This window comes from Lissotriton vulgaris, chromosome 2_1 (genome assembly GCF_964263255.1).
Source record: "Lissotriton vulgaris chromosome 2_1, aLisVul1.2, whole genome shotgun sequence".
Lineage (NCBI taxonomy): Eukaryota > Metazoa > Chordata > Amphibia > Caudata > Salamandridae > Lissotriton > Lissotriton vulgaris.
In genome coordinates, this window is record NC_141687.1 from 1,192,223,561 (window position 1) to 1,192,244,783 (window position 21,223).

Below are 21,223 nucleotides of genomic sequence, written 5' to 3' on the forward strand. Positions count from 1 at the left end.
ACCTGCTGGGGTTCTCCATCAATGTGCCGAAGTCACACCTGTGTCCCTCTCAGAAGCTCCTTGCTGGACCTGGCCTCGTGGCGTGGTTCCCCCCTGTTCCTCAGTGTCCAGCTAGCCCCGCAACCCCTGGTCGTCCCGTTCCCTGTCCGCCCTGGTCCCTATACGACCCTACCAACGGACGACCATCCCTGCATGCTCCTCCCGGTACCGGGCACCCTGAACCGGCATCACCCCACAGGGCCACCGGCCGCCATTACCCTTCCTGAGGTCCCTGACCCCATAGCCTGGCCTGACCCCGGTCCCAGCGAAACGTAGGCTGCAGACGCGCCATGCCCGGCTGGGGGGGGGGGGGGGGGGTAGAGGACTTCCTGAGTGAGATAGGACCAAGGAGTTTAGATTGCACCTCCGGCCTCCCTGGGGGACTGGTTTCGCCCACACCTCTGGCCTTACCCCGTGGGCTGGTTTCGATCGCACCTCTGGCCTCCCCGAGAGCTGGCTCCAGACCCTGCTGGGTGTCCGGGAATCCCCGGACGCATGTTCAAGAGGATCAAAAGGGCCTGCCGACTGAACTCCTCGACGACCAGCCCTGGGGCATTAGATCTCCGCCTGCGAGGGTCCGGACATCAAAGGGCCACTGCGCTATATCCAGGGTCGCCCAAGAACTAGCGGGCAGTTGTATCGTGGACGAGAGAGCCCTGCTGATCTGATCGCGGCTCAACCCCTTGAGGAGAAGACTGAACTTTAGAACTCATCAAGCCCTGCTGACGCTGTCGCAGCTCATTCTCGTGAAGACAGAACTGGAACCTCGGAGCCCTGCTGACCTCGTCGCGGCTCATCCTTGAAACTCGAAGGACATTCGCTGAACACCCTGAGCCCTGCTGACGTTGTCGCGGCTCCTCAAGAACTGACAGACACTCTGTTCACTCCGGATCGAGCCCTGCTAACCTCGTCGCGGCTCGAGGAGAACCTTGGTTCGGCTGGACCATCGACGCTACCAACACAACCTGAAGCGAGAGGAGTGAGTGCAGCAGCTGGTACGACCACCATCGCCCGTATCCCCGGCTCGAGGAGTGAGAGCTGTGCGCAGGGTACGCTTCGTACTGGCCTGATACTGAGGCTGTCCCGCTTCCTTGCTCCCCATAACAGAGACTTTACGATCCTTTGATCGCTTGTAAATACGTGTTCATTTTGCCTAAATCTCTACTGTTGATAAAGAACTTGCTTACTGAAATCCACGGTGTGATGTCCGTTCATAAGTTTGTTGTGAGCTCAGTGTGTACGATCTTAGACCCGTACAGTATTCCTGGTAGAGGTGGATCACGGGAAGGTCAGGAGAATACATTCTGATCCCCCCCCCCCCCCCCCCCCCCCCCCCCCCCGCCCCGGGATCGCCCTTCTAACACTCCTCTTCATCGGAGCGGTTCTAGACCCGGCGCAGTTTCGGGTTTATCCTCCCGAACAGCGGGTTCGGGATATTAAGGCTTTGATTCCGATCTTTCAGCCGTTAACCCGAGTCTCGGTCAGGTTGACGCTGCGGCTTCTGTGGCTGATGGCCTCCTGCATCGTTCTGGTGCATCACGCCCGGTGGCGGATGCGGGCTCTGCAGTGGGACCTGAGTTTCAGTGGGCCCAGCATCAGGGCAACTTGTCCGACCATGTCTTGATCTCGGAGGGCGCTGCAAGACAGTTGCAGTGGTGGCTCATGGACCGCGATTGGGTCAGCGGCAGATCCTTCTCCCTACCCCAACTGGAGCACGTAGTTGTGACGGATGCCTCCCTCCAGGGCTGGGGGGCCACATGGGAGAGGCGGAGATCAGAGGCCTCTGGTCTCCGGCGGAGTCCCGGCTCCACATCAACCTTCTGGAGCTGCCGGCGATCCGGCTTGCACTGAAGGCATTCCTCCCCTCTGCCCGGGGGAGTGTAGTGCAGGTGTTCACGGACAACACCACTGCCATGTGGTACTCCAACAAACAGGGCGGGGTCGTGGACCCTATGCCAGGAAGCTCTGCGCCTCTGGCGGTGGCTGGAACATCAGGGCGTGACACTGGTGGTTCAACACCTAGCAGGTTCACTGAACGCCAGGGCGGACGAACTCAGCCGTCGGTGCATGATGGATCACGAATGGCATCTGAACTCGGACGTGGAGCAAGGCCTCTTCAGCAGTGGGGAGAGCCTTGGTTAGATTTATTTACCACAGAAGAGAACGCTCAATGTCATCAGTTCTGCGTGTTGGAATTTCCATGGCGGCACTCGCTCGGAGATGCTTTTCGTCGCGTGTGGAGCTGCGGTCTGTTGTACGCCTTTCCGCCTACACCACTTCTGCCCAGAGTGCTGAAGAAGATCAGACGCGACCGGGCCCAGGTTATCCTTGTGGCTCAGGACTGGGCACAAAGATACTGGTATCCCGAGCTACTCAGCATGTCTGTCGATCCCCCGATTTGTCTACCTCTTCAGGAGGACCTTCTGTTGCAGCAGCAGGGGCCAGTCCTCCTCCCGAACCTGTCCAGTCTCCACCTCATGCTTGGAGATTGAGCGGCGACAGTTGAACTCAAAGGGCTACAGCCTCCTCCCCCAGCCACCCCACCCCTCCCCTCCGTCGTGTATGTGAGCCCGGCTGAAACGGCATCACTGGACACACACAAAGCCACACTCTATTACTTCACAGGTCTGTAAAAGACCTTTTACTTGTTAATGAGGCTTTGATGTTTTTTACCCCTCGGTGTGAATTAGGCCTCCGCCGTGAGCACCCTCAATCAGCCCGACGCCACTAAGGCAAACTGACAGAATCTGTTCTGCGACCCCATTTCCAGGACTCCACGACCCCCCTGGAGGTCGCGCCCCACAGATTGAAGACCTCTGTTCCAAAGTAAGGAATCTAATACTAACTACTGTTTCTTACAGATATATCGTTACCGAAGGTAAGAAACTTGTGCGTTACTACCGGTAACTGGATCCCGTATGTTACATTCATCCACGTTGCCACTGGCGGGTAACGGCTGGGTTCCCATTTTGCAGGAGACCTTAGTAGAGCACACATTGGCCAAATTCCAGCTGATGACATTTGGCGACTTGTTCCCGGCGGACATATTTTCTCACGCACGGAGGACCCTCGCGTCAGAGAGACCATTATAATAGGTCACTTTGTGTTGCAAAGGCTGCAGAGGGCATTGCGTGCAAGCTTGTATAGTTACCCTTTGGAACCCCCCTGAATTCCCAATCCTGACAGAGGTAATTAAGGATGGGGATGGGAGTCCTCTGATGGCTCGGATGTATGAGGCAGCAGTGGCAATGCTTCCTTGTCATGATACCGGGGTTGCCGGCGGCTTGGGAACGCAACCTTGGTTACCCGCTTACATATGTGCAGTGGGGTAGCTTTTGTATACAAAAACGCTGGGTCTCCCCTAACCACCGGCACAAGTTGCTGCATTTAAAATTTTTGTGGAGAGCATATGACACCTAACAAAATGCATCGTATAGACCCCTCTCGTCAACACGAATGTCCGAGATGCCGCTTCCCAGAGGCTGATTTTGCACATATAACATAGACATGTATCAAGATAGAGCGCTATTGGAGATCAGTCTTTGTGGAAATCTCTTGTATGGTTGAATGGAGGTTACACGCATGCCCCTGTTGGGGCACATGCAAGATCTCCACAAATCCAAGCGCCGATTTGTTGCAATCGCACTCCTCATCGCTAAACGCGGAGTGGCTATTAAGAGGGGTTGTAAGTATACCACCACTCTGCATGCATAGCTTAACAGTATGACATACTGCAATACCACTAGTGATAAAAATGCACAACTGCAGCCACCTGCTGCTAGGTCCGTAGATATTTGGCAGCCAATTCAATCCTACCTCCTAACAACGCGGGATGACAACGATGCCCCTACACAGCTGCGGATTGCATCCACTGGAACCGAAGTAAATAGGGGCACATCTGGGGTTAATGTATCATTGTAGAGATTGCTGTGAATATAACTGGATGCTCAGCCTGATCTTATGCAGTACAGACTTTGCATCTAATGTTGAACAGGTCTAGATATGCATGTACTTGGACATATGACTCTGTAATTTTTGTTTTAATTATGTTTTTTAACACTGCACTGTAATGCCATGTTTTCTTTTTACTTGTAACCTTAATAAAAAACAAATATCTTTTTTTTAAAAGTGTTCGAAGGAGTTGATTGTTCCTTCCAAATGTGGCCTAGATCGACCCTCTGTAATGGGCATTGTGCGATTAGTCATGGTATGTGTTATGAATGGTAGATGGGATTCTAAGAGATGATTGGGTGACACAAGTGGTGCCTGAGGAAAGGTAGCGTGCGGACGTTGATGGAGGACCTGGTAATTCCAGTAGTACCATAGGTCACCATCAATGCAGCTGGCCTATTCTAAGAAAATATAGGCAGTCCAAAAGCTCATTTCAATTCAGGTGAGTCTTAAGTAGACTAAATAATGTGGAAAGCACAGAAGGATACACTTTAGGGCAGCGGTGCTTATCTTATCTTATCTTACCAAGGTTTTGTATAGCGCTCGTACACCCGGAGGTTTCATGGCGCTGACCAATAGGAGCTATATGAATGCAGAGTGAACAGATGAGATATAGTTAGGCCGTGGATTGGACAAACAGCCAGGTTTTGAGATGCATTCTGAACGAGAGCAGAGTGGAGGAAGAACGAATTTCCAAGGGAAGGAAATTCCACAGTTTAGGAGCAAGGGTGGCGAATCTTCTCCCACCCTTGCGTTGGAACTTCAACCGGGGGACACAGAGGAGAATTTGCAAGGCAGATCGTTAACTGCGGGAAGGGGTATATCTAGGTAAGAGGTCTTGGATGAATTTTGGACGGGCATGCAAAGTCTTAAAAGCCATACAGGCGATTTTGAAGATGAAACGCTGTGTGATAGGAAGCCAATGAAGTTGCCTCATTAGAGATCTGACAGATTGCCAGCGCGGGAGGCGATATATAAGTCTTGCTGCCTGATTTTGAACCATCTGCAGGCGCCTACTGAGGGCCGCAGGGAGGCCCAGGTAGATGGAGTTGGCGTAGTCTAAATGGGACAACACTAAGGCCATCACCACCTGGGCCAAGGCTGACTGTGTAAGCATCCGACTGATCTTTTTTATTTTTCGGAGCTGAAAGAAACATGTCGCCACCACCGAATTTACTTGAGGTTTTAATGATGAGTCACTGTCGATAAACACCCCCAGACTTTTAACCGAGATGGACGGAGTAGGGAGGGGGCTAGTTCGGATGGGCAGTAGTGTGGGCCCCAGAGTAGCTGGCTTTTGCCAAAGAGGACCAGTTCTGTTTTATCCGGATTTAACTTCAATTGGTTACCATCCATCCAATGACATATGTAAAGCATGGTTTTCTGAAATGAATGGATTGAGTCAGGTGAATTGTCGATTGTGAAAGTGAGTTGCAGATCATCTGCATAATTAAAAGTGGTAACTTTGAAAGTTTTGAGAGACTGAAGCAAGGGGAGCAGATAAATATTAAATAAAATAGGGGAGAGTGAGGAACCCTGGGGAACCCCACAGGTCATAGGGAGTGCAGGGGAAGAAAAAGGAGGGAGACCAACTGCCTGCGAGCGATCACTGAGACATGACCTGATCCAATCGTGGGCTGCGCCACAAATGCCGGCTAGTCTGATACGGTCGAGCAAAATATTATGGTTGACCGTGTCAAACGCAGCCGACAGATCAAGTAGGACCAGGGCCTGGGGGATGTCCATATCTGCATTATGACTCAGTGAATCCAAAACTGCCGTGATAACCGACTAAGTTGAGTGGGTCGGTCGAAACCCGGCTTGGGCAGGATCCAGGACGTTGGTTTGTTCAATGAAATTAGAAAGGTGAGAAGTAACATAAGCTTCCAATACCTTGGCAAGGAATGGAAGAAGGGAGATTGGCCTATAATTTGCTAAGATGGTGGGGTCCGCTCTAGGTTTTTTTAAGAGGGGCACCACAACTGCTTCCTTGAACGAGTTGGGTACCATGCCTAAAGTTAACGATGTGTTGAGAAGACCTAGAGTAAGGGATGGAAAAGTGGCAAATACATGTTTTAAGACATAGGTTGGACAACAATCTCGAGGGGATCCAGACTTTACCCTATTCAGAAGGGTAAGAAGACAGGGGACGACCAGGGAGGGAAAGTGATCCTGCAGGCGAGTGTTTGAGACATGTGTATACTCCGAAGGGGCGAGTGTAGTAATAGGGATACTGGATTTGATAGTCACGATTTAATCCAGGAAGTATTGATTAAGGGTATTACAAAAATCCTGAGTAACCACTGGATTGGGCTGGGTTCTACCCGGGTTCGAGAGTTTGTTGACTATGGAAAAAATATCCTTAGAATTATTATTAGACTACTCAATTATGTTGGAAAAGAAGGCAGCTTTGGCTGAGAGAATGGCCTTCATATAGTCAGCGCGGGCGGCCAAGTAAGGGACTTTTTCGAGCGGATCATAGGATCTTCTCCATGCTCGCTCTTTTTGACGAACGAACAGTTTTTTGCATTGAGATCAGGGGAGAACCATTTGTGAGCATCAGATTGACTGATAGTTTTAAGTTTTTTCTGTGGGGCATAGATGTCGCTTGAAGTAGCAAGCCAGTTGGAAATGTTGACCAAGGTTTCATTTAGGTCCGTGTTGGGGTGGGGGCTATGGTATTCTCTAAATTTTCCCAAAAGGCTGCAGTGTCTAGGGAGCCCCATTTTCTGATAAGACCTTCCTTGGTGGTCGCATTTGTTTTAGTCTCAAGGGTGGAGATGTTAAATTGAATCAAAAAGTGGTCGGACCAAATACATGGGGAGACAGCGGGGGAAGAGATATCAAGGTTTAAACTCCAGATCTGATCAAGTATATGCCCTTTGGTATGGGTGGCGGTATTGATATGTTGACTGAAATTAAGTACTGTGAGGAGCTCTGTAAGTTCACTAGCCGACTGGCCGGCAAGCTCACTATTAAACCAATAATTGAAGTCACCAATTAGTAAGATCTTAGTGTAATTGGTGACCAAAGTGGCCAATTGGTCACACAGGGAAAATGGGAATAATGGCATGTTCTGGGCGGGTCTATATCAATGCACACAGAAGTATCCTGAAATAGTCAAGCTTAATGACTGGATTATCAACTGCAGTGAGGTCGAAAGACGACATTTTGGAAAATGTGTAGCTTTTGTTGATTATAGCAGCTACTCCACCCCCTACTTTCCCTGAATCACGGTCTACCTGTAGGATATAATAATTATCCAGGAGTGCTGCTAAGATATCTGGGGATGATTCAATGTTAAGCCAGGTTTCCGTGAGAAGTAAAATATCAGGTTTTTGAAAGGTAAGGAGAAGAAAAATGTCGAGTTCATGCTTTACTAGGGATCTGGTGTTCAGGTAAAAAAATGTTAAGCCTTAGTCAATGCCGGCTTACCTTGTCCATGCCGAGGAGAAGATGGAGGCGAGGGTTTCAGTAATGAGATGGAGTTTGGAAAATGCCCAAATCTTTTAAATGAGATGGTAGCTAGGCAGAGGGGGCAGGCCAAGTCTTGTAGATTTAGTAGAGCCGCCTTAGAATATGTAGGTAGAGGGACAGGGGGGCTAGCCCCTAGGCCCGGTCCGGCGCGGGCGCAGACAGGCTTGCCTTTGGCGCGCCTGCCGCGCGGCCGGGAAGGGATGCACATTATATACAATCCGATCTGTAGATTGAAGGAAGGCTACAGCGGCAACTCGGGCTACTCCCAAGATGGCGGTTCCCTCGCAGTCCCCGTAGCAGTACCTAATCGTCTGCACGGGTGAACGAAGTGAGGAGGAAAGGGAAGGGTAAGTGCAGCCAGTCACAATAAGTTTAAAAACAGCACACAAGAATATGTTTTAAAATAGCGCAAGGTAAAGGTGCTCCCGGCTTCCGCCTCAGGAGGTCAACAGCGTCCTAATGTGCTGTTTACACAAACCTATGTGCAGCAAATCTATTTCAATTTAGGTGGCCTTCTAGGTCACATCAACAGTGGTACAACAATTGCATTACTTATCTTTGGTGCTGCTAACACATTGATTACATCCATTTCACATGATGTGAACCTTCAACAAAGCAAATAGTGTAATCCGCAGAAAGGCAAACCTATTAGCAATATTATATTAGAAGTACAACCAGGTTCACTGTACTGCAGTTGTGCAGAACACTCAAACATGCAGATGGGAATACATTTTCAATTCAGGTGGACTTAAAATAAAGTAAATGTTTGAGATCAAAGTTATATCAGTCAAAATTCTGATTTCTATCAATTCCGGTGAGTTGTAAGCTGATGAAATAGTGTATATGTCACACCACGGCACATGTTGGAGCATAGAGATATTTAATTATAAAATTGTATCAGACTTGAATGACGGTCAGAGTGCTTCAGTGTCTGGCAAGGTGCCATACTTAACATGGCGATCTCGAAGGTGTTATAATGCCGCTGTAGTATTAAGATGACAAGTCATGTTCTACTTTGTGTCTAGTGGCCTAGAATAATTTCACTAAGTTGTTGAGGACATCTAGTGACAGTGGGATCAAAGTCCATTTGACTATGTAGCATGAGGTGTTGATAAGGGTGGTATCAGGGTTGTTAGGCTTGTCAATCATATGAATAATGGGGTACATCTTTATGATGCCTCTTTGTTTGATGGCTGTGAAATTCTGCAAACGGTCAGCAAAATGGTTTGGGTGAACTCTTGCTTGCATTTGATCCTCGTGAATGTGGAGAAGTGTGGCTCACGGTGTAGAGCAGGCAGACCCGGAAGCTGAGGTCAGACCCGGGACCAGGGTTCAATTCCCGACGCGGCAGGGTCTTGAGCTCAAATGTCCACGGACTCGATAATTCTCGCTTCGGTGCCTGCTCTAATCATGGGTTCTCACTATGCAACTCTGGGCATTAAGCTTGCTTAATCTCCACAACGGCCCCCCTGCGGCGGGATGCCAGGCTTTCACCTTGGGGATGCCCTGTAGGGGCTATCTCACAGGGAAAAGCCAGGACGGGTTCCCAATGCAAGCGCCGGGAAACCTCCGGGTAGCTGTGCGCTCAATAAATGTAATAATAATAATATAATGTTTTTGGGCAGCGTGGTTCTAGTGAAAATGATTACAGAATTACAAAGTAATGAGAACCCAATATGGCATTAAAAACGGCGGTATAAAAGGCAATAAAGCTTTAAGAAACTTTTGTTTAAGTTACTTTAAACGTACTTCTATGAAATGAGTGCTGTAGTTAAACTGAAAATACGTAGTCAGTCATTCTTATCTCATTATGTAGGCGTTAACATAAATAGAACACGCTACCAGTTGATTCTTAAACCTACTGTTAAGCCAGGCTTCTCCAGCTCCTTCAGGAGGAGAGAGTTCAATTCACCATCAGCTTAACTGAACAAGTAGGGGTTAACTGGGAGATTTTGGTGAGGGCTGGCACCCGTCGCCTTCCAGAAGATCCCAGTGAAGTGTAACTTGCCTTTCCTGATTTACGTGTGAATGGATACAATTATACATGTTAGTTTTTGTTGATGTCCACTGTGGCAGTGTTTGTCTATTCCTCCTGCTACAGTTTGTGAAAAGTGCATGCTTTTGCTATATTCGCTTATCTTATTGCCATTAGGCTACCTATCTTACTGTACCACATCTCGCTAACCAAACTTGTTTTTTATACTGTAACGTGATACTAAACTTTGCTTTTAATTATTTTTTATGTTTATTCCATTTGACATTAAAAATCAAAACCAAACTGGCATAGGCAGCTGTCAGCAAAACCACTCAAAATACCTGTTTCCAACTCTCATTTGCTCAGAGTCAGAGTTAGGTTACGTGTGGGAGCCAGAACTTCAACTCCGTTTTCTGGGTGTCTCATCTGACCATTTATTCATGAACCCAGTTTTGCAGAGGTCACCGGCATAAATATAGTCTCCAATGCTGCCCTTTTTATAGTTATCCCCTTGATTAAAAGTGCATATGAATTGCTGTGTGTCATGACTGATATAACGTATTTCTTGGGTGTGACAATGAGCTGTTCATGCTTAGATACTGTACTTGCTGCTGTTTCCTTGTGACAGCCCTGATAGCTGTGTTATTATTACCTCCTCCCCTCACCTACCCAGAGTATTTGGCAGGTGGATTGAAATAGTCTATCTGATCCGATCAGTCATCCAATCTGTTGACAATCACAGCGGGTTACATGTTGTTAGGTATAGTCATAAGTAAAACGTGGACATTTTAGCCCTTGGAAATTTCAATGGAAGGGGTCATGGATATTGAACCATCAAAAAGTGACTTATCTGCATGACTGTTTTCAGATAGTTCTTAATTGTAGCCCTGCTAAGCTGCTATTTTTATGAGAAAAGCAACACATTGTTATTGTAAAAGCTATGCTAAAGCTTTGTTTTTCTTTAAGGTGAAAAAGGAGTGGGAAGAAGCAGAGCACCAGGCTAAGAACTTGCCAAAGGCTGAAAGACAAACTCTTATCCAGGTAATCGTATTGCATAGCTCTGGCATGTAACACACAGCACTTATCGAAACAGTCCTACTAACCAAACCGTCTTTGCTCCTTCAAAGAAACATGGCTGCAGATCGCACTGTTAGGTCTCCCCTAGAACAGTGCATGTGTAGGCATATGCGATCTCGAGTGCAAGAGATATTGTTTTTCAGCAAGGGTCTTGAAACTCGTCCTTTGCTTACCATTCATGGGCTTCATTGCCACTTTCATTTGCTAACTCCAAATCGGGCAGTGCCTGCCGTCTTCACTTCCGCTTCTTTCACCTGAAGCATGGACTAAGCACTAATTGCTTCATTTTGATTAAGCGCCTTCCGCGGCTGGCAGTGTGACTGAGGTACTATTTTTATTGTTTACGATCTTCACTCGTCTTACTTGTTGCTTCTTCCCTCCCATCCCTTGCCCGCCTTGTCAGTTGAATCTTCTCTCCCAGCCCTACTCCCCTTTGTCCCTGTTGCTTCTTCCCAACTGTTCCTCAACCTCCAGCTATCTGTGTTGCCCCTTTACTGCTGATCCCCACCCTCTTTCCTCCCACCCTCCCTTTTTGTGTTGTCTCTTATGTCTGTGTTGCCTCTTCCCTCCCACCCACCCTTTGTCTGTGTCCTCTTCCCTCCCACCCACCCTTTGTCTGTGTTGCCTCTTCCCTCCCACCCACCCTTTGTCTGTGTTGCCTCTTCCCTCCCACCCACCCTTTGTCTATGTTGCCTCTTCCCTCCCACCCTCTCGTTGTCCATGTTGACTCTTAGTTGTCCGCATTTGCCTCTTCCATTCCATCCCCCTGTTGTCTGTTTTGCCCCCCAACCTCCTAAAGGGAAAAAAGCACTATGAAGCGTTCCAGCGCTCGCTATGTCAAAACTCTTTTTTTCTTTTTTCAGCTTCCCCCATTTCCATGTCAAAAGTACTTTCTATTTTTTTTATACCCTTGCTTTGCAACAGCCGCTCTGCTCTACAACATGGCTAAAAGACATTGGCAAAGACCTTAAGCTCTCACATAGGTGAGCCATATTGGGTTTGCCAGTGCTCATTTTCTTTCTGGAATGCAGTGCATCGCTCATCATGTTCTGAAAGAGTGTGTATAGTGTTAAACAGCTTTGTGGCCACTGCGTATATGAACCTTGTGTATATAATCAACGTAAACTACTTTTGAGAAACCAAAGTATGTCACTGGAAAATTCAGATTATTTTTGTATTATGGTACCAGAAGCGTAACATGATCATCGTTTTATGGTAGGAGATATGGCCTAACGTCCAGAGCTGTTGACTGGAACTGGGGAAGTAGATTTGAGTCTCTTCATCTGCTCAAAGATGGAAAAAAGTGATGTAAAAATCACTTAAACTTACAGTGCTTAAACAAAAGTTAATATGACTTTGGAAAATGTAATTTAGTGCTCACTTAAAGCTCTCTAATACCTTGGGGCCTGGTTTGAGCTATATAAAACGGTACAAAAGAATATACAATGAAATCACAAATAACTAAATGATAGCAGGCCGCTTAGTTCAACAGTGTTTGATCTATGCACCATTAGGTCACTAGGCTAGGGCAATTTCTCAAAGCCGATTGATTGCACCTGACATAAGGTTTTCCCATTAAATCAATCAGGCCTATTGCCTTGATCATAGGTGTGTCACCATAACCGACTTGGTCCTGACTTATTTAGCATAAGATGTCTTACAAGGCATAAAACAAAGTGCAATAAAAGCACTCTATCGATTAAAGCACACATTCTGCCCAATTAAATGCTGTTCTCAGAGAAATCAACTTATGGGCAGAGCCAAAGCCCCTCTTTAAGTAGTACTTCAACAAGCTCTTTTTCTGTTGATTGTTTGCTTATAAAAGATGTCGTAATAAAGCTAGGCCTATCATTGGTGAATAACATTTAGCGGCTGATGAAGTGCTTCAAAAAGGTAGTTACAAATGTACCGTGTGGCATTGTGTATTCCCTTAAATGTCCTAACATCGCCTACCAATGTTCTTGTAGTGCATTTTCATTCTCCCTACCCGTGCAATATACGTTGTAGATTATGTAGTGCATGTATCTTGATAAGACAAGTGCAGTAAGGATGTATGGGGCTATTGCTTTCCATTATGCAAACAGATGGGAAATCTGGGATGTAAGATTTCCGAGTTTAAGGGAGTACCATCTCAAGGTTTCTTAAGCACAGGGTCAGCAGTGTTGTTTGCCATGGCCTCTAGGGACAGGCTGCCAGGGTGGTGTTCTGGCTCGGTCTCACGTTGCACTTGTGCAATGCCCAGTTAGGTTGTACTGGCTCTATGACCTAGCAACGGTTGTGAAGCTGGCTGCCATAGGGCACCCAAATTTAAAAACAATTCCTATTTACTTATCTAAATTGATCCATTATCTGCGAACTTGGAACGAATCTTGGAAGGCCTGTCAAGAGGTTGCATGGATAGAAGATTTCTAATGTGTTTAAGAGGGGAGAAGTAGGTACTGTTGAGCTGCTTTCTTCTGGCAGAAGGCACATAAGCAGGGGAGCTTGTTGGGGGAAATGTTGTGCATGCAGCCCATTAAGAGATAAATGGGCTGCATGCACAACATTTCCTTATGTTCCTCACACAAAATCCTCTTCATATCCCCAAATGAAATTACATACTTACCACTGCCCAGTGCTCTAACCCATTCACACTCTCGCCTGCTCATCTTGGAGTGGACCCTTCATTGCTATTGATCGCTGCACGTGATTCCTGATCAATGATGCATTACGGCAAATGGAAGAAAAGTCCCCCATTTGTGAGTTACAAATAAGAGACCGAGAAGTAAAGGTGATTTTGAGTCAGGCCATCTGATGTCACTGAGAATGTGTCACTAGCAGTGTAGCCTGACTTGGTGTGAGAAGGTGTTTGGTTACAGCAATCTGTTAAAAGCATGCGAGGCTCCTTCTTGAAATACTGATAATTGAGGCCAGATGACTGACCTGATGATTCTTTGTCTTTTCAGCATTTCCAAGCTAGGGTGGAATCCCTGGAGAAGGAAGCAGCAAGCGAGAAGCAACAACTAGTGGAGACTCACCTGGCTCGTGTAGAGGCAATGCTGAACGACCGCCGTAGCATTGCATTGGAGAATTACCGTGCTGCACTGCAGTCAGATCCTCCACGGGTATACCAGTTGTACCTCATTCTGTAGGGCAACACTTTTCTGAGTACCTTGCCATGTGTTGTTAAAAACCTGGTGAAATAGCCCGGCTCTCTTCTTTTATTATTTTCACATGTTTACTGACTAAAATGCCGATCCTGACTCTTAGAAAAGAACAGTGATTCCATAAAGTGTTGAGATTGATTTTAAAGGTGGTTAAACCTGCATGTACATCTTTTACAACACACTTGGGGGAAACTCTGACTAGAGTTCTACACTGACGTTTCGGATTGGGACTAGGTTAGAATGGATTTAAGTGGCCTCTTTTGGTTTGTAGAATGCATGTAATATGATATATTTTTATTGTTTTGTTAAAGCCATTTGTATTGCATATTCCCACAATTTGTATGGTTAGAATTACGTTAGAATCTGTATGGTTTTTGCTTCTCGTTGACTGGACTCCAAGTGCTCTTTTGGTATTGTACTTGGGTATGCTCTCTACTGTTTAAATGTGTTACATTGAGTAATGGCAGCCTCCTTTGGAATAGACGAAACAGTTCTACGCTGGCTTTCAGGTTATTATTAACTGCACCACAATTTTCAGTGATGAGAACTGGTGGCTCCTTTCACATCAATTTGTCTATAAAAACACACATTTGGTCATTAGGATACAGTAGAATTCTGACCCCCACTCTCCTGGTTACACAAAAAAACCTCTTGACCACTAAAATACATGCTCTGCATACTGTCAACCTTTCTGGTAGTTTATGGTATGGTTTCTTGTCGAGCTAGGTAATGGACTTAAGTGCTGTAGAAACTTCAAATTCACCATCTTACACGACTTCTTCAAAAAGACATCAGGACACACTTTTTAAGCAGACAACTGGCCCCTAGGTGTCTTACGAATCAAGGACATCAAATCAGGCCTCTTTTCTTTTATGACGGTAATTTGTTTTAGTCTGTGATGCCAGCAATTTGTTATTGAATCTCGGATACAAATGTCTTTCTACTTGGTTAAAATTCTTAAAGATATTTCAAGTTTAGTCCCAATTTTTAAATGCTGATAAAGATTTTTGGGCGTTGGTGAAACAGATAATTTCTTTCTTTCTAGCCTCATCGTATCTTGCAGGCCCTGAAGCGATACGTGCGTGTTGAGTATAAAGACCGTCTCCACACTGTCCGCCATTACCAACATGTCCTAGCTGTAGACCCGGAAAAGGCAGCACAAATGAAATCTCAGGTACTTAAAGCATTGCTTTACAGACGTATTTAGTAACCTCATGAGTGCTGTTTGCTGCTTATGGGCTGCTGCTCTGAAGACTTTGTATCCAAAGGTGGAGTTGCACTATGTTCAGAGGTGTGATCTTGTCCTACCATGGCAGTGACTTGTTGTACATGGAGTTTAAAGTAGTTTTTACAACCAGTATTTTTGTTGTTACTTCAGTCGTGATGCACAGCCAGCTCTGTATAGCTTTTGATATTAATGTTCAGTCATCTGATCAAAACGTATTCGGAGCAAACTTTCGAAACCCAATTTGTTTTGAAATATAATTGTTAGAACTAATTTAAATATATTTAACATGATTGAAACTATTAAGATCCACATAAACAACAAACAGACCAATTACCAGCTTAGCTGAGGAGCAGGATGTCAGAGAATTGTTAGTATTTGTAATACTACTTTTCTTTTTTTATGTTAAGGAGTCAATGGATTTTTTTTTATTAGCAAACAAAAAAGTCTGAAAGCTGTTAGATACACGTCTATCTATTGGCAATGATGACTGGACTACACAGATGCACACATTTCTGAACGTTATTGATGAACTTAATGAGCATACGCTCTGTTTCTTTGGTGTTAAGCTGAGCATGATAACTTAAGTCGGAGATCAGCTGTGTCGAAGCTGTGAATAAATATAGTTTGATCAGCAGTTTGCCCTGAATCTTAAAATATACCTGTTTTAGCATGGGTGTGAAAACCCACACAGAGCTGAAATAGTTGCTAATGTGGTGTTAGGTAGGCATGACAATGAATGCTTCTTGAGTCATCTGGATCTTTCTGTGCTCACTACGCAGCTAGTTGTGATGTTAAAGATAAAGTCAGCAAAGACTACCATACTCGACTAGTAGCTAGCTTATTAAGGTCTATAACCAACCAACACTCTCAACCTACCTAAGCTGATGGCCTAATTTTTGATCATGACATTAACTTTTTGGGAGAAGACGGGAGAGTGTTGAGCTGTCGACCCAATTGCCATTTAGTGTGCATGTCCAAGCAGGACCATGAGAGTTAACTGCCTTTATCATTCAGCCTGCTTGTCAGGCTCAGTCAGTGAGAGGAGATTGGGATGAACAGCTGCCAATCAGCCAGTAGTTGTTCCTGTGGCCTGGTTGCGCATCTCATGCCAGAAGGTTCCTGTGCCCAATCAATGCATATTAAAAGGTTCCGTAGCGCATTCTGCATTGGTGGGTCTTTTGGCAGTAGAAGACAGTGGGATTCTTGAAGTAAATCATACCATTTGAAATGGGACATTTACACACTAGGGACATTGTAGAAATGCTGTCAGTGACTAGCATAAGCTCATTTGCAATAACTAAAAATAGAAAGAGGTTTATGGAAAAAATACACTGGGGCAGACTGACAAACAAATCAAGCCTAATATAACAGTGGGCATGTGATCCATAGGCTCCTGCCCCAGCCGTGGTCTTTTTCATGCACCTTTGTGTTAGCTGCTGCCATCCAGCAGCATCTAGGGATGTAGTTGCCCGAGAAGGCCCCTAACACAGAGTAGAAAGAAAGGGACGATGGTGTAGACCGGGTACTTGAATCATTGGTAACTAGGGACAACATAGTGCCAGCCAGAGTGGCTGCGGCCCAAAACAGGCTGCAATAACTCATCCTCAAAGTATTTTAGTAAAACACAGATTGTTTTTTGAGAGCTTTACAACTTCAGGAGTGATACTCTATGACTAGAAATTGATCAATAATCAAGAGGTTTTTACTTTTACAGGTTCAAAACATCATAGGCCAACGCATGTTTCACAACCTGTCGCTTCATCAGGGCCAAAAATATATACTTTGCAAATGCTGTTAGTAAGGCACAGTATTGATGAGAACAATATGTTCGAGAAATATGAGCTGCCGATCATAAGCTTATGCATAGATCTCCATCTAGTGTTGGGTCCGGATGTTTGCACTTTGTTTATGTTCGAAGAAGTCTTTCCAGTCACGAGGTAGGTGACTCCTCCTTTGGGTGATAGTGCGCATGGGCATCGACTCCATCCATAGAAAGTTTTTTTCCACCATCGGGTTTGGATGTGTATTGGTGCGCTCCGGTCCAGTACCGTTTTCAGACCCCATCAACACGCAATCCACTACCCTCAACAGTATTGTTATTGATCGTGGTTCCCCATTCGACGCATATCGTCTCACCTCGGAAAATCTTCGATCGGGAAACTAGTGGCAGGCCGTCGGGCCTACCCACGCCGTCCACACTAGCAGTCAATGGAGCAGACTCCCTTCAAGTTCTGTCCCGTGTGTCATGCTAAGTTTCCATGCACTGACTTGCACGAAGTCTGCAACTTCTGCTTGTCCTCTAACACGATGAGAACGACTGTGTCGCGTGTCGATCGTTTTGATCGAGAAATACACATTGTGACAGTTAGGCTCGACGCCACGAGATGCAACACCACAGTGGCTCCGCACCGGACATCTCCGGCGAATATTCCGACACTGAACATCAAGCTCAAGGAGCCAAGAAGAACTGATCTCTGTGTCCAAGGCCGACTCCGACATGGAAGAAGAGGAGCAGGTTACTCCGGGTCAACGTACCGTGAGTAAAGATACCCCTTTGCCCCCTCAACATAAAACAAAGGCTCCAGTCCCTCCTCTGCTCTCGGGCCAAGGTCAGCACTAAGAAGTTTCTGACACCCCGCCCTCGTGCCCGGCGCCGAAACACAAAGAGAAGCCTTCTGGCTCAGGCCAGCCCCACTCTGGTGCCGAACCAACACCTTCGGCGCCAAAATACTAGTCCAAGCATGTGTTGGTCACAATACCACCGTTGCCCAAGATTCCACCCTCAACACTGAAAGGCTCAGAGCCGAAACCTTCGACCCCCAAGGCTCGGAGCCGAAACCTTTGATGCTGAAACCGGCACATAAAGAGAAAGACACTCCCTCTAAAAAGCCTCGGCCCGATGCCCTGCCTTCGAATGCGAAGCAGAAAAAACTGGTGATTCACCCTGAAACAGGACATATTCATGCCACTCTTCCGAAAAAAAACTGAGAATGGACCTATCGGAGGGCTACCACATTCCTCGCAAAAGAAAGAGTGTGGGTACTAACCCTCCTCCCCTTTATATTCCACCTCCTTCTCCCACTGATCCCAACTTGCTCATCACACCATCAAATTCACCACTACCACCACTTTCACCTGACCCACAGGATGAAGGGGATGGGGATGAGTATAAGCCACAGGACACTGACCCTTCCGAAGATTATCCTACCGATCCAAACACAGACCATGACCCTGAATAGTATCCCTCCAGAGCCTCTACACCTGACGACAACATTGGGTACATTGAGCTCCTTAACAGGGCTGCTCAATATCATGGGGTGGCGCTCCATAAGGAGCCTTTAGAAGAGTATTTCCTTTTTGAAATGCTTACTTCTTCCCAAAGAGCTACTCATACCTTACCATTGCTCAAATGTTAAAATACACGGATGAGGTATTTAAACACCCAAGGGCAAGGATAATTGCACCTAGGGTGGTTAAAAAATATAAACCCACTTTCACCAACCCGGTTTACATTAGAGGTCAGCTGCCCTTACACTCTTGTGTAGTCTCCAACGCTCGGAAGAGAGCTAACTCACAAACCACAGGTGATGCTCCTCCTCCTGATAAGGAATCTAAACTTATTGATACCTCTGGCAAAAGAGTTGTTTCCCAGACAGCAAATCACTGGCGCATTGCCAACGCTCAAGCTCTGTTGGCTCGCTATGATAGGGCTCATTACGATGAGTTAGAGAAACTCATACAACATTTACCAGATGAATACAAATCGAAGACTAATGACCTTATTCAGGAAGGTAAACGTATCACCATACATCCATTAGGTGTACCCTAGATGCAGGAGACACAGCAGCTCGTGCAGTCAACACCAGTGTACTCTTACGCAGGCTTGTCTGGCTGAGAATATAAGGCTTCAAGCCAGAGGTGCAAACCTCCATCCTTAACCAGCCATTCGACAAGGAGCATCTTTTTGGCCCAGCTGTTGATACCTCGCTGGAAAAGATGAAAAATGACACTGAGGTCCCTAAGTTCATGCAGGCTTTGCAGTTACCTACCAATAGGGCTTCCTTTCACCGCTCCTTTTATAGGGGTGGTTCAAAAACGTCCACCGAAAATTCTTCCTCTTACAAGGGCAACAACCAATCCCTCTCAGGGACTTCCTTCCGCTATCCCCTGATCACTCCACCCCTGTCTCTCCCAATTCCTACCTGTCTGGAATTCAATCACTTCAGACAAGTGGGTACTACAAATTATCCTATATGGTTACTGCCTGGAGCTTACAGACACTCCCCCAAATATTCTTCCAAGATCACATGCATGTCACCAGAGCATCTCACCCTCCGAAAACAATAGGTTCTCTCTCTCTCTTGGAAAAACACGCTTTAGAGCCCATTAGAATACCAAGGGAACGGAGTATACGCCCTGTATTTTTTAATTCCCAAAAAGGACGGCTCTCTCAGGCCTATAGTAGACCTCAGAGAACTAAATGTGTACATTCAGTCGACCACTTTCACATTGTCACACTCCAATAGGTGCTCCCACTCCTTCAGCAAGGCGACTTTCTGTCCACTCTGAACTTAAAGGACACCTATTTCCATTTTCCCAATCGCCCTGCTCACCGGAAATACCTCAAGTTTGTGGTGGACGGACAACATTTTCAATTCAAAGTTCTCCCATTCGGAGTAACTACAGCACCCAGGGTCTTTACCAAGTGTCTGGCAGTAGTCGCAGCTCATCTAAGAAGACTGCACATTCACGTCTTCCCCAACCTAGACGACTGGCTAATAAAAGCCAGCTCGCAACACGGCTGCCTACGCCACACTCAAAAAACAGTCCAACTGCTTCACAACCTCGGGTTCACTGTAAACTTCACCAAGTCTCATCTCCAACCATCCAACACAGAAGTGTATCTAGGAGTCACAATAGACACTCTGAAAGCTCTTGCGTATCCAAACCCAGTAAGGATCCGCAACATGCAGACTCTAATATCACAGTTTCAGCCTCAAATCTCATTACCAGCTCGAGTGTTCATGCAATTGCTGAGAATGATGGCATCTTGCATTTTAATTGTTCCTTACGCAAGACTCTAAATTCATCCCCTATAGGAATGCTTAGCACGTCAGTGGAACCAGGCTCAAGGTCGATTATCAGATTCAGTGTTGGTGGATGGGGCACCCATCGCTCTCTGCAGTGGTGGAACATACAAAACCTTTCAAGGGGCAGCCATTTGTCGACCTGGTTCCACAGATAGTGCTAACAGCAGCTCACTTGTTGGGGAGCTCATCTTCAAAAACATACATTCAGGGCATGTGGACTCTACAACAAAAACAACTCCACATAAACTGTCTAGAACTGCTAGCAATTTTTAGAGCTCGGGCCTACCATACCACTGCGTCAGCAGTGGGCGTGGCCTAAGAGTCTTTTTCTCAGGGCTTCCGAAAACGTACCTAACAAATTCCAGGCTGCTCGTGGTTTTTCGTGTTTTTTTTGCTAGGTGCATTGCAATTGGCCTTTGTGTGCGTGTGCTTTATAAACGGAACACGCAATCGGCCATAGGCGGTCGAGTAGCTCCGCCTATGGCCTATTGGCGTCTGTTACGCGCACCAGAAGGCCATATGTTTTGAATTAACGCGGCTTGACAGCCAAGATAATTCAAAACATATGCTCGCAGTGGCGCGCGCCTGGCACAACTCACAAGCTTCTTTGTTAGGTCTTGTTATCTGCTTGTTTATATAACAAGCAGATAACACATTCTTTGAGGCACGGGAGAGCCTCCCCCTCCCCCCCACCCCCAACAAATTATCAGCAACACGATATGTCAAGCATCTAAAAATACAAATAGATTTCAAAAATCAAAATCAGAAGAGTGGGCAAAATATAGTTGCTATACAAAGATTTGTTTATCCACTGCCTACAAATGTATGACAAATGCCAAAATATCGATCGGCTGGTATTTAAGTTACCATCGCACTGTCAAGATAAAATGTATCTTACGGTTCTAGCACGGCCATTTTGGGTGTGCCCCAAAAAATAAATAAATAAATCAGACCGCGCTGGTCACCAACTGAGCTTAAAAACAAGCCTATGAAATAACAAGGCAAACCCCCTTAATTGGAGCAACGGTGTGACATCCAAGTAAATAATAATAATAATAATCTTTATTCGTTTTTTTTAGCAGTTGCAAAACCATAAAAGATGACATAGTTATACAAACATTCATTAAAATAGTGCAATTGAGTATACAGTTAAAAGGTCAATTTGGCAGCAATTTACATAGAATATGAGTTAGTACTTTGCTTTTACAGATTGTTTCTGTGCCTCATAATGCACTTTAAA

General features: G+C 46.0%; 1 protein-coding gene across 10 annotated transcripts in view; it reads left to right on the forward strand.

Moving 5' to 3' along the window:
* The window catches only part of APLP2 (amyloid beta precursor like protein 2), a 640,140-nt gene that overhangs the window by 435,373 nt on the left and 183,544 nt on the right, over window positions 1–21,223 (forward strand). For 8 of the 10 annotated variants that reach the window (XM_086956906.1, XM_086956911.1, XM_086956909.1 and 5 more), the window contains 3 exons: window positions 10,409–10,483; window positions 13,465–13,623; window positions 14,711–14,839. In XM_086956906.1, coding sequence (XP_086813032.1) covers window positions 10,409–10,483; window positions 13,465–13,623; window positions 14,711–14,839 — 363 coding nt within the window. The remainder of the gene's footprint in view (window positions 1–10,408; window positions 10,484–13,464; window positions 13,624–14,710; window positions 14,840–21,223) is intronic. The other 2 variants (XM_086956908.1, XM_086956910.1) reach the window with 1 other exon arrangement.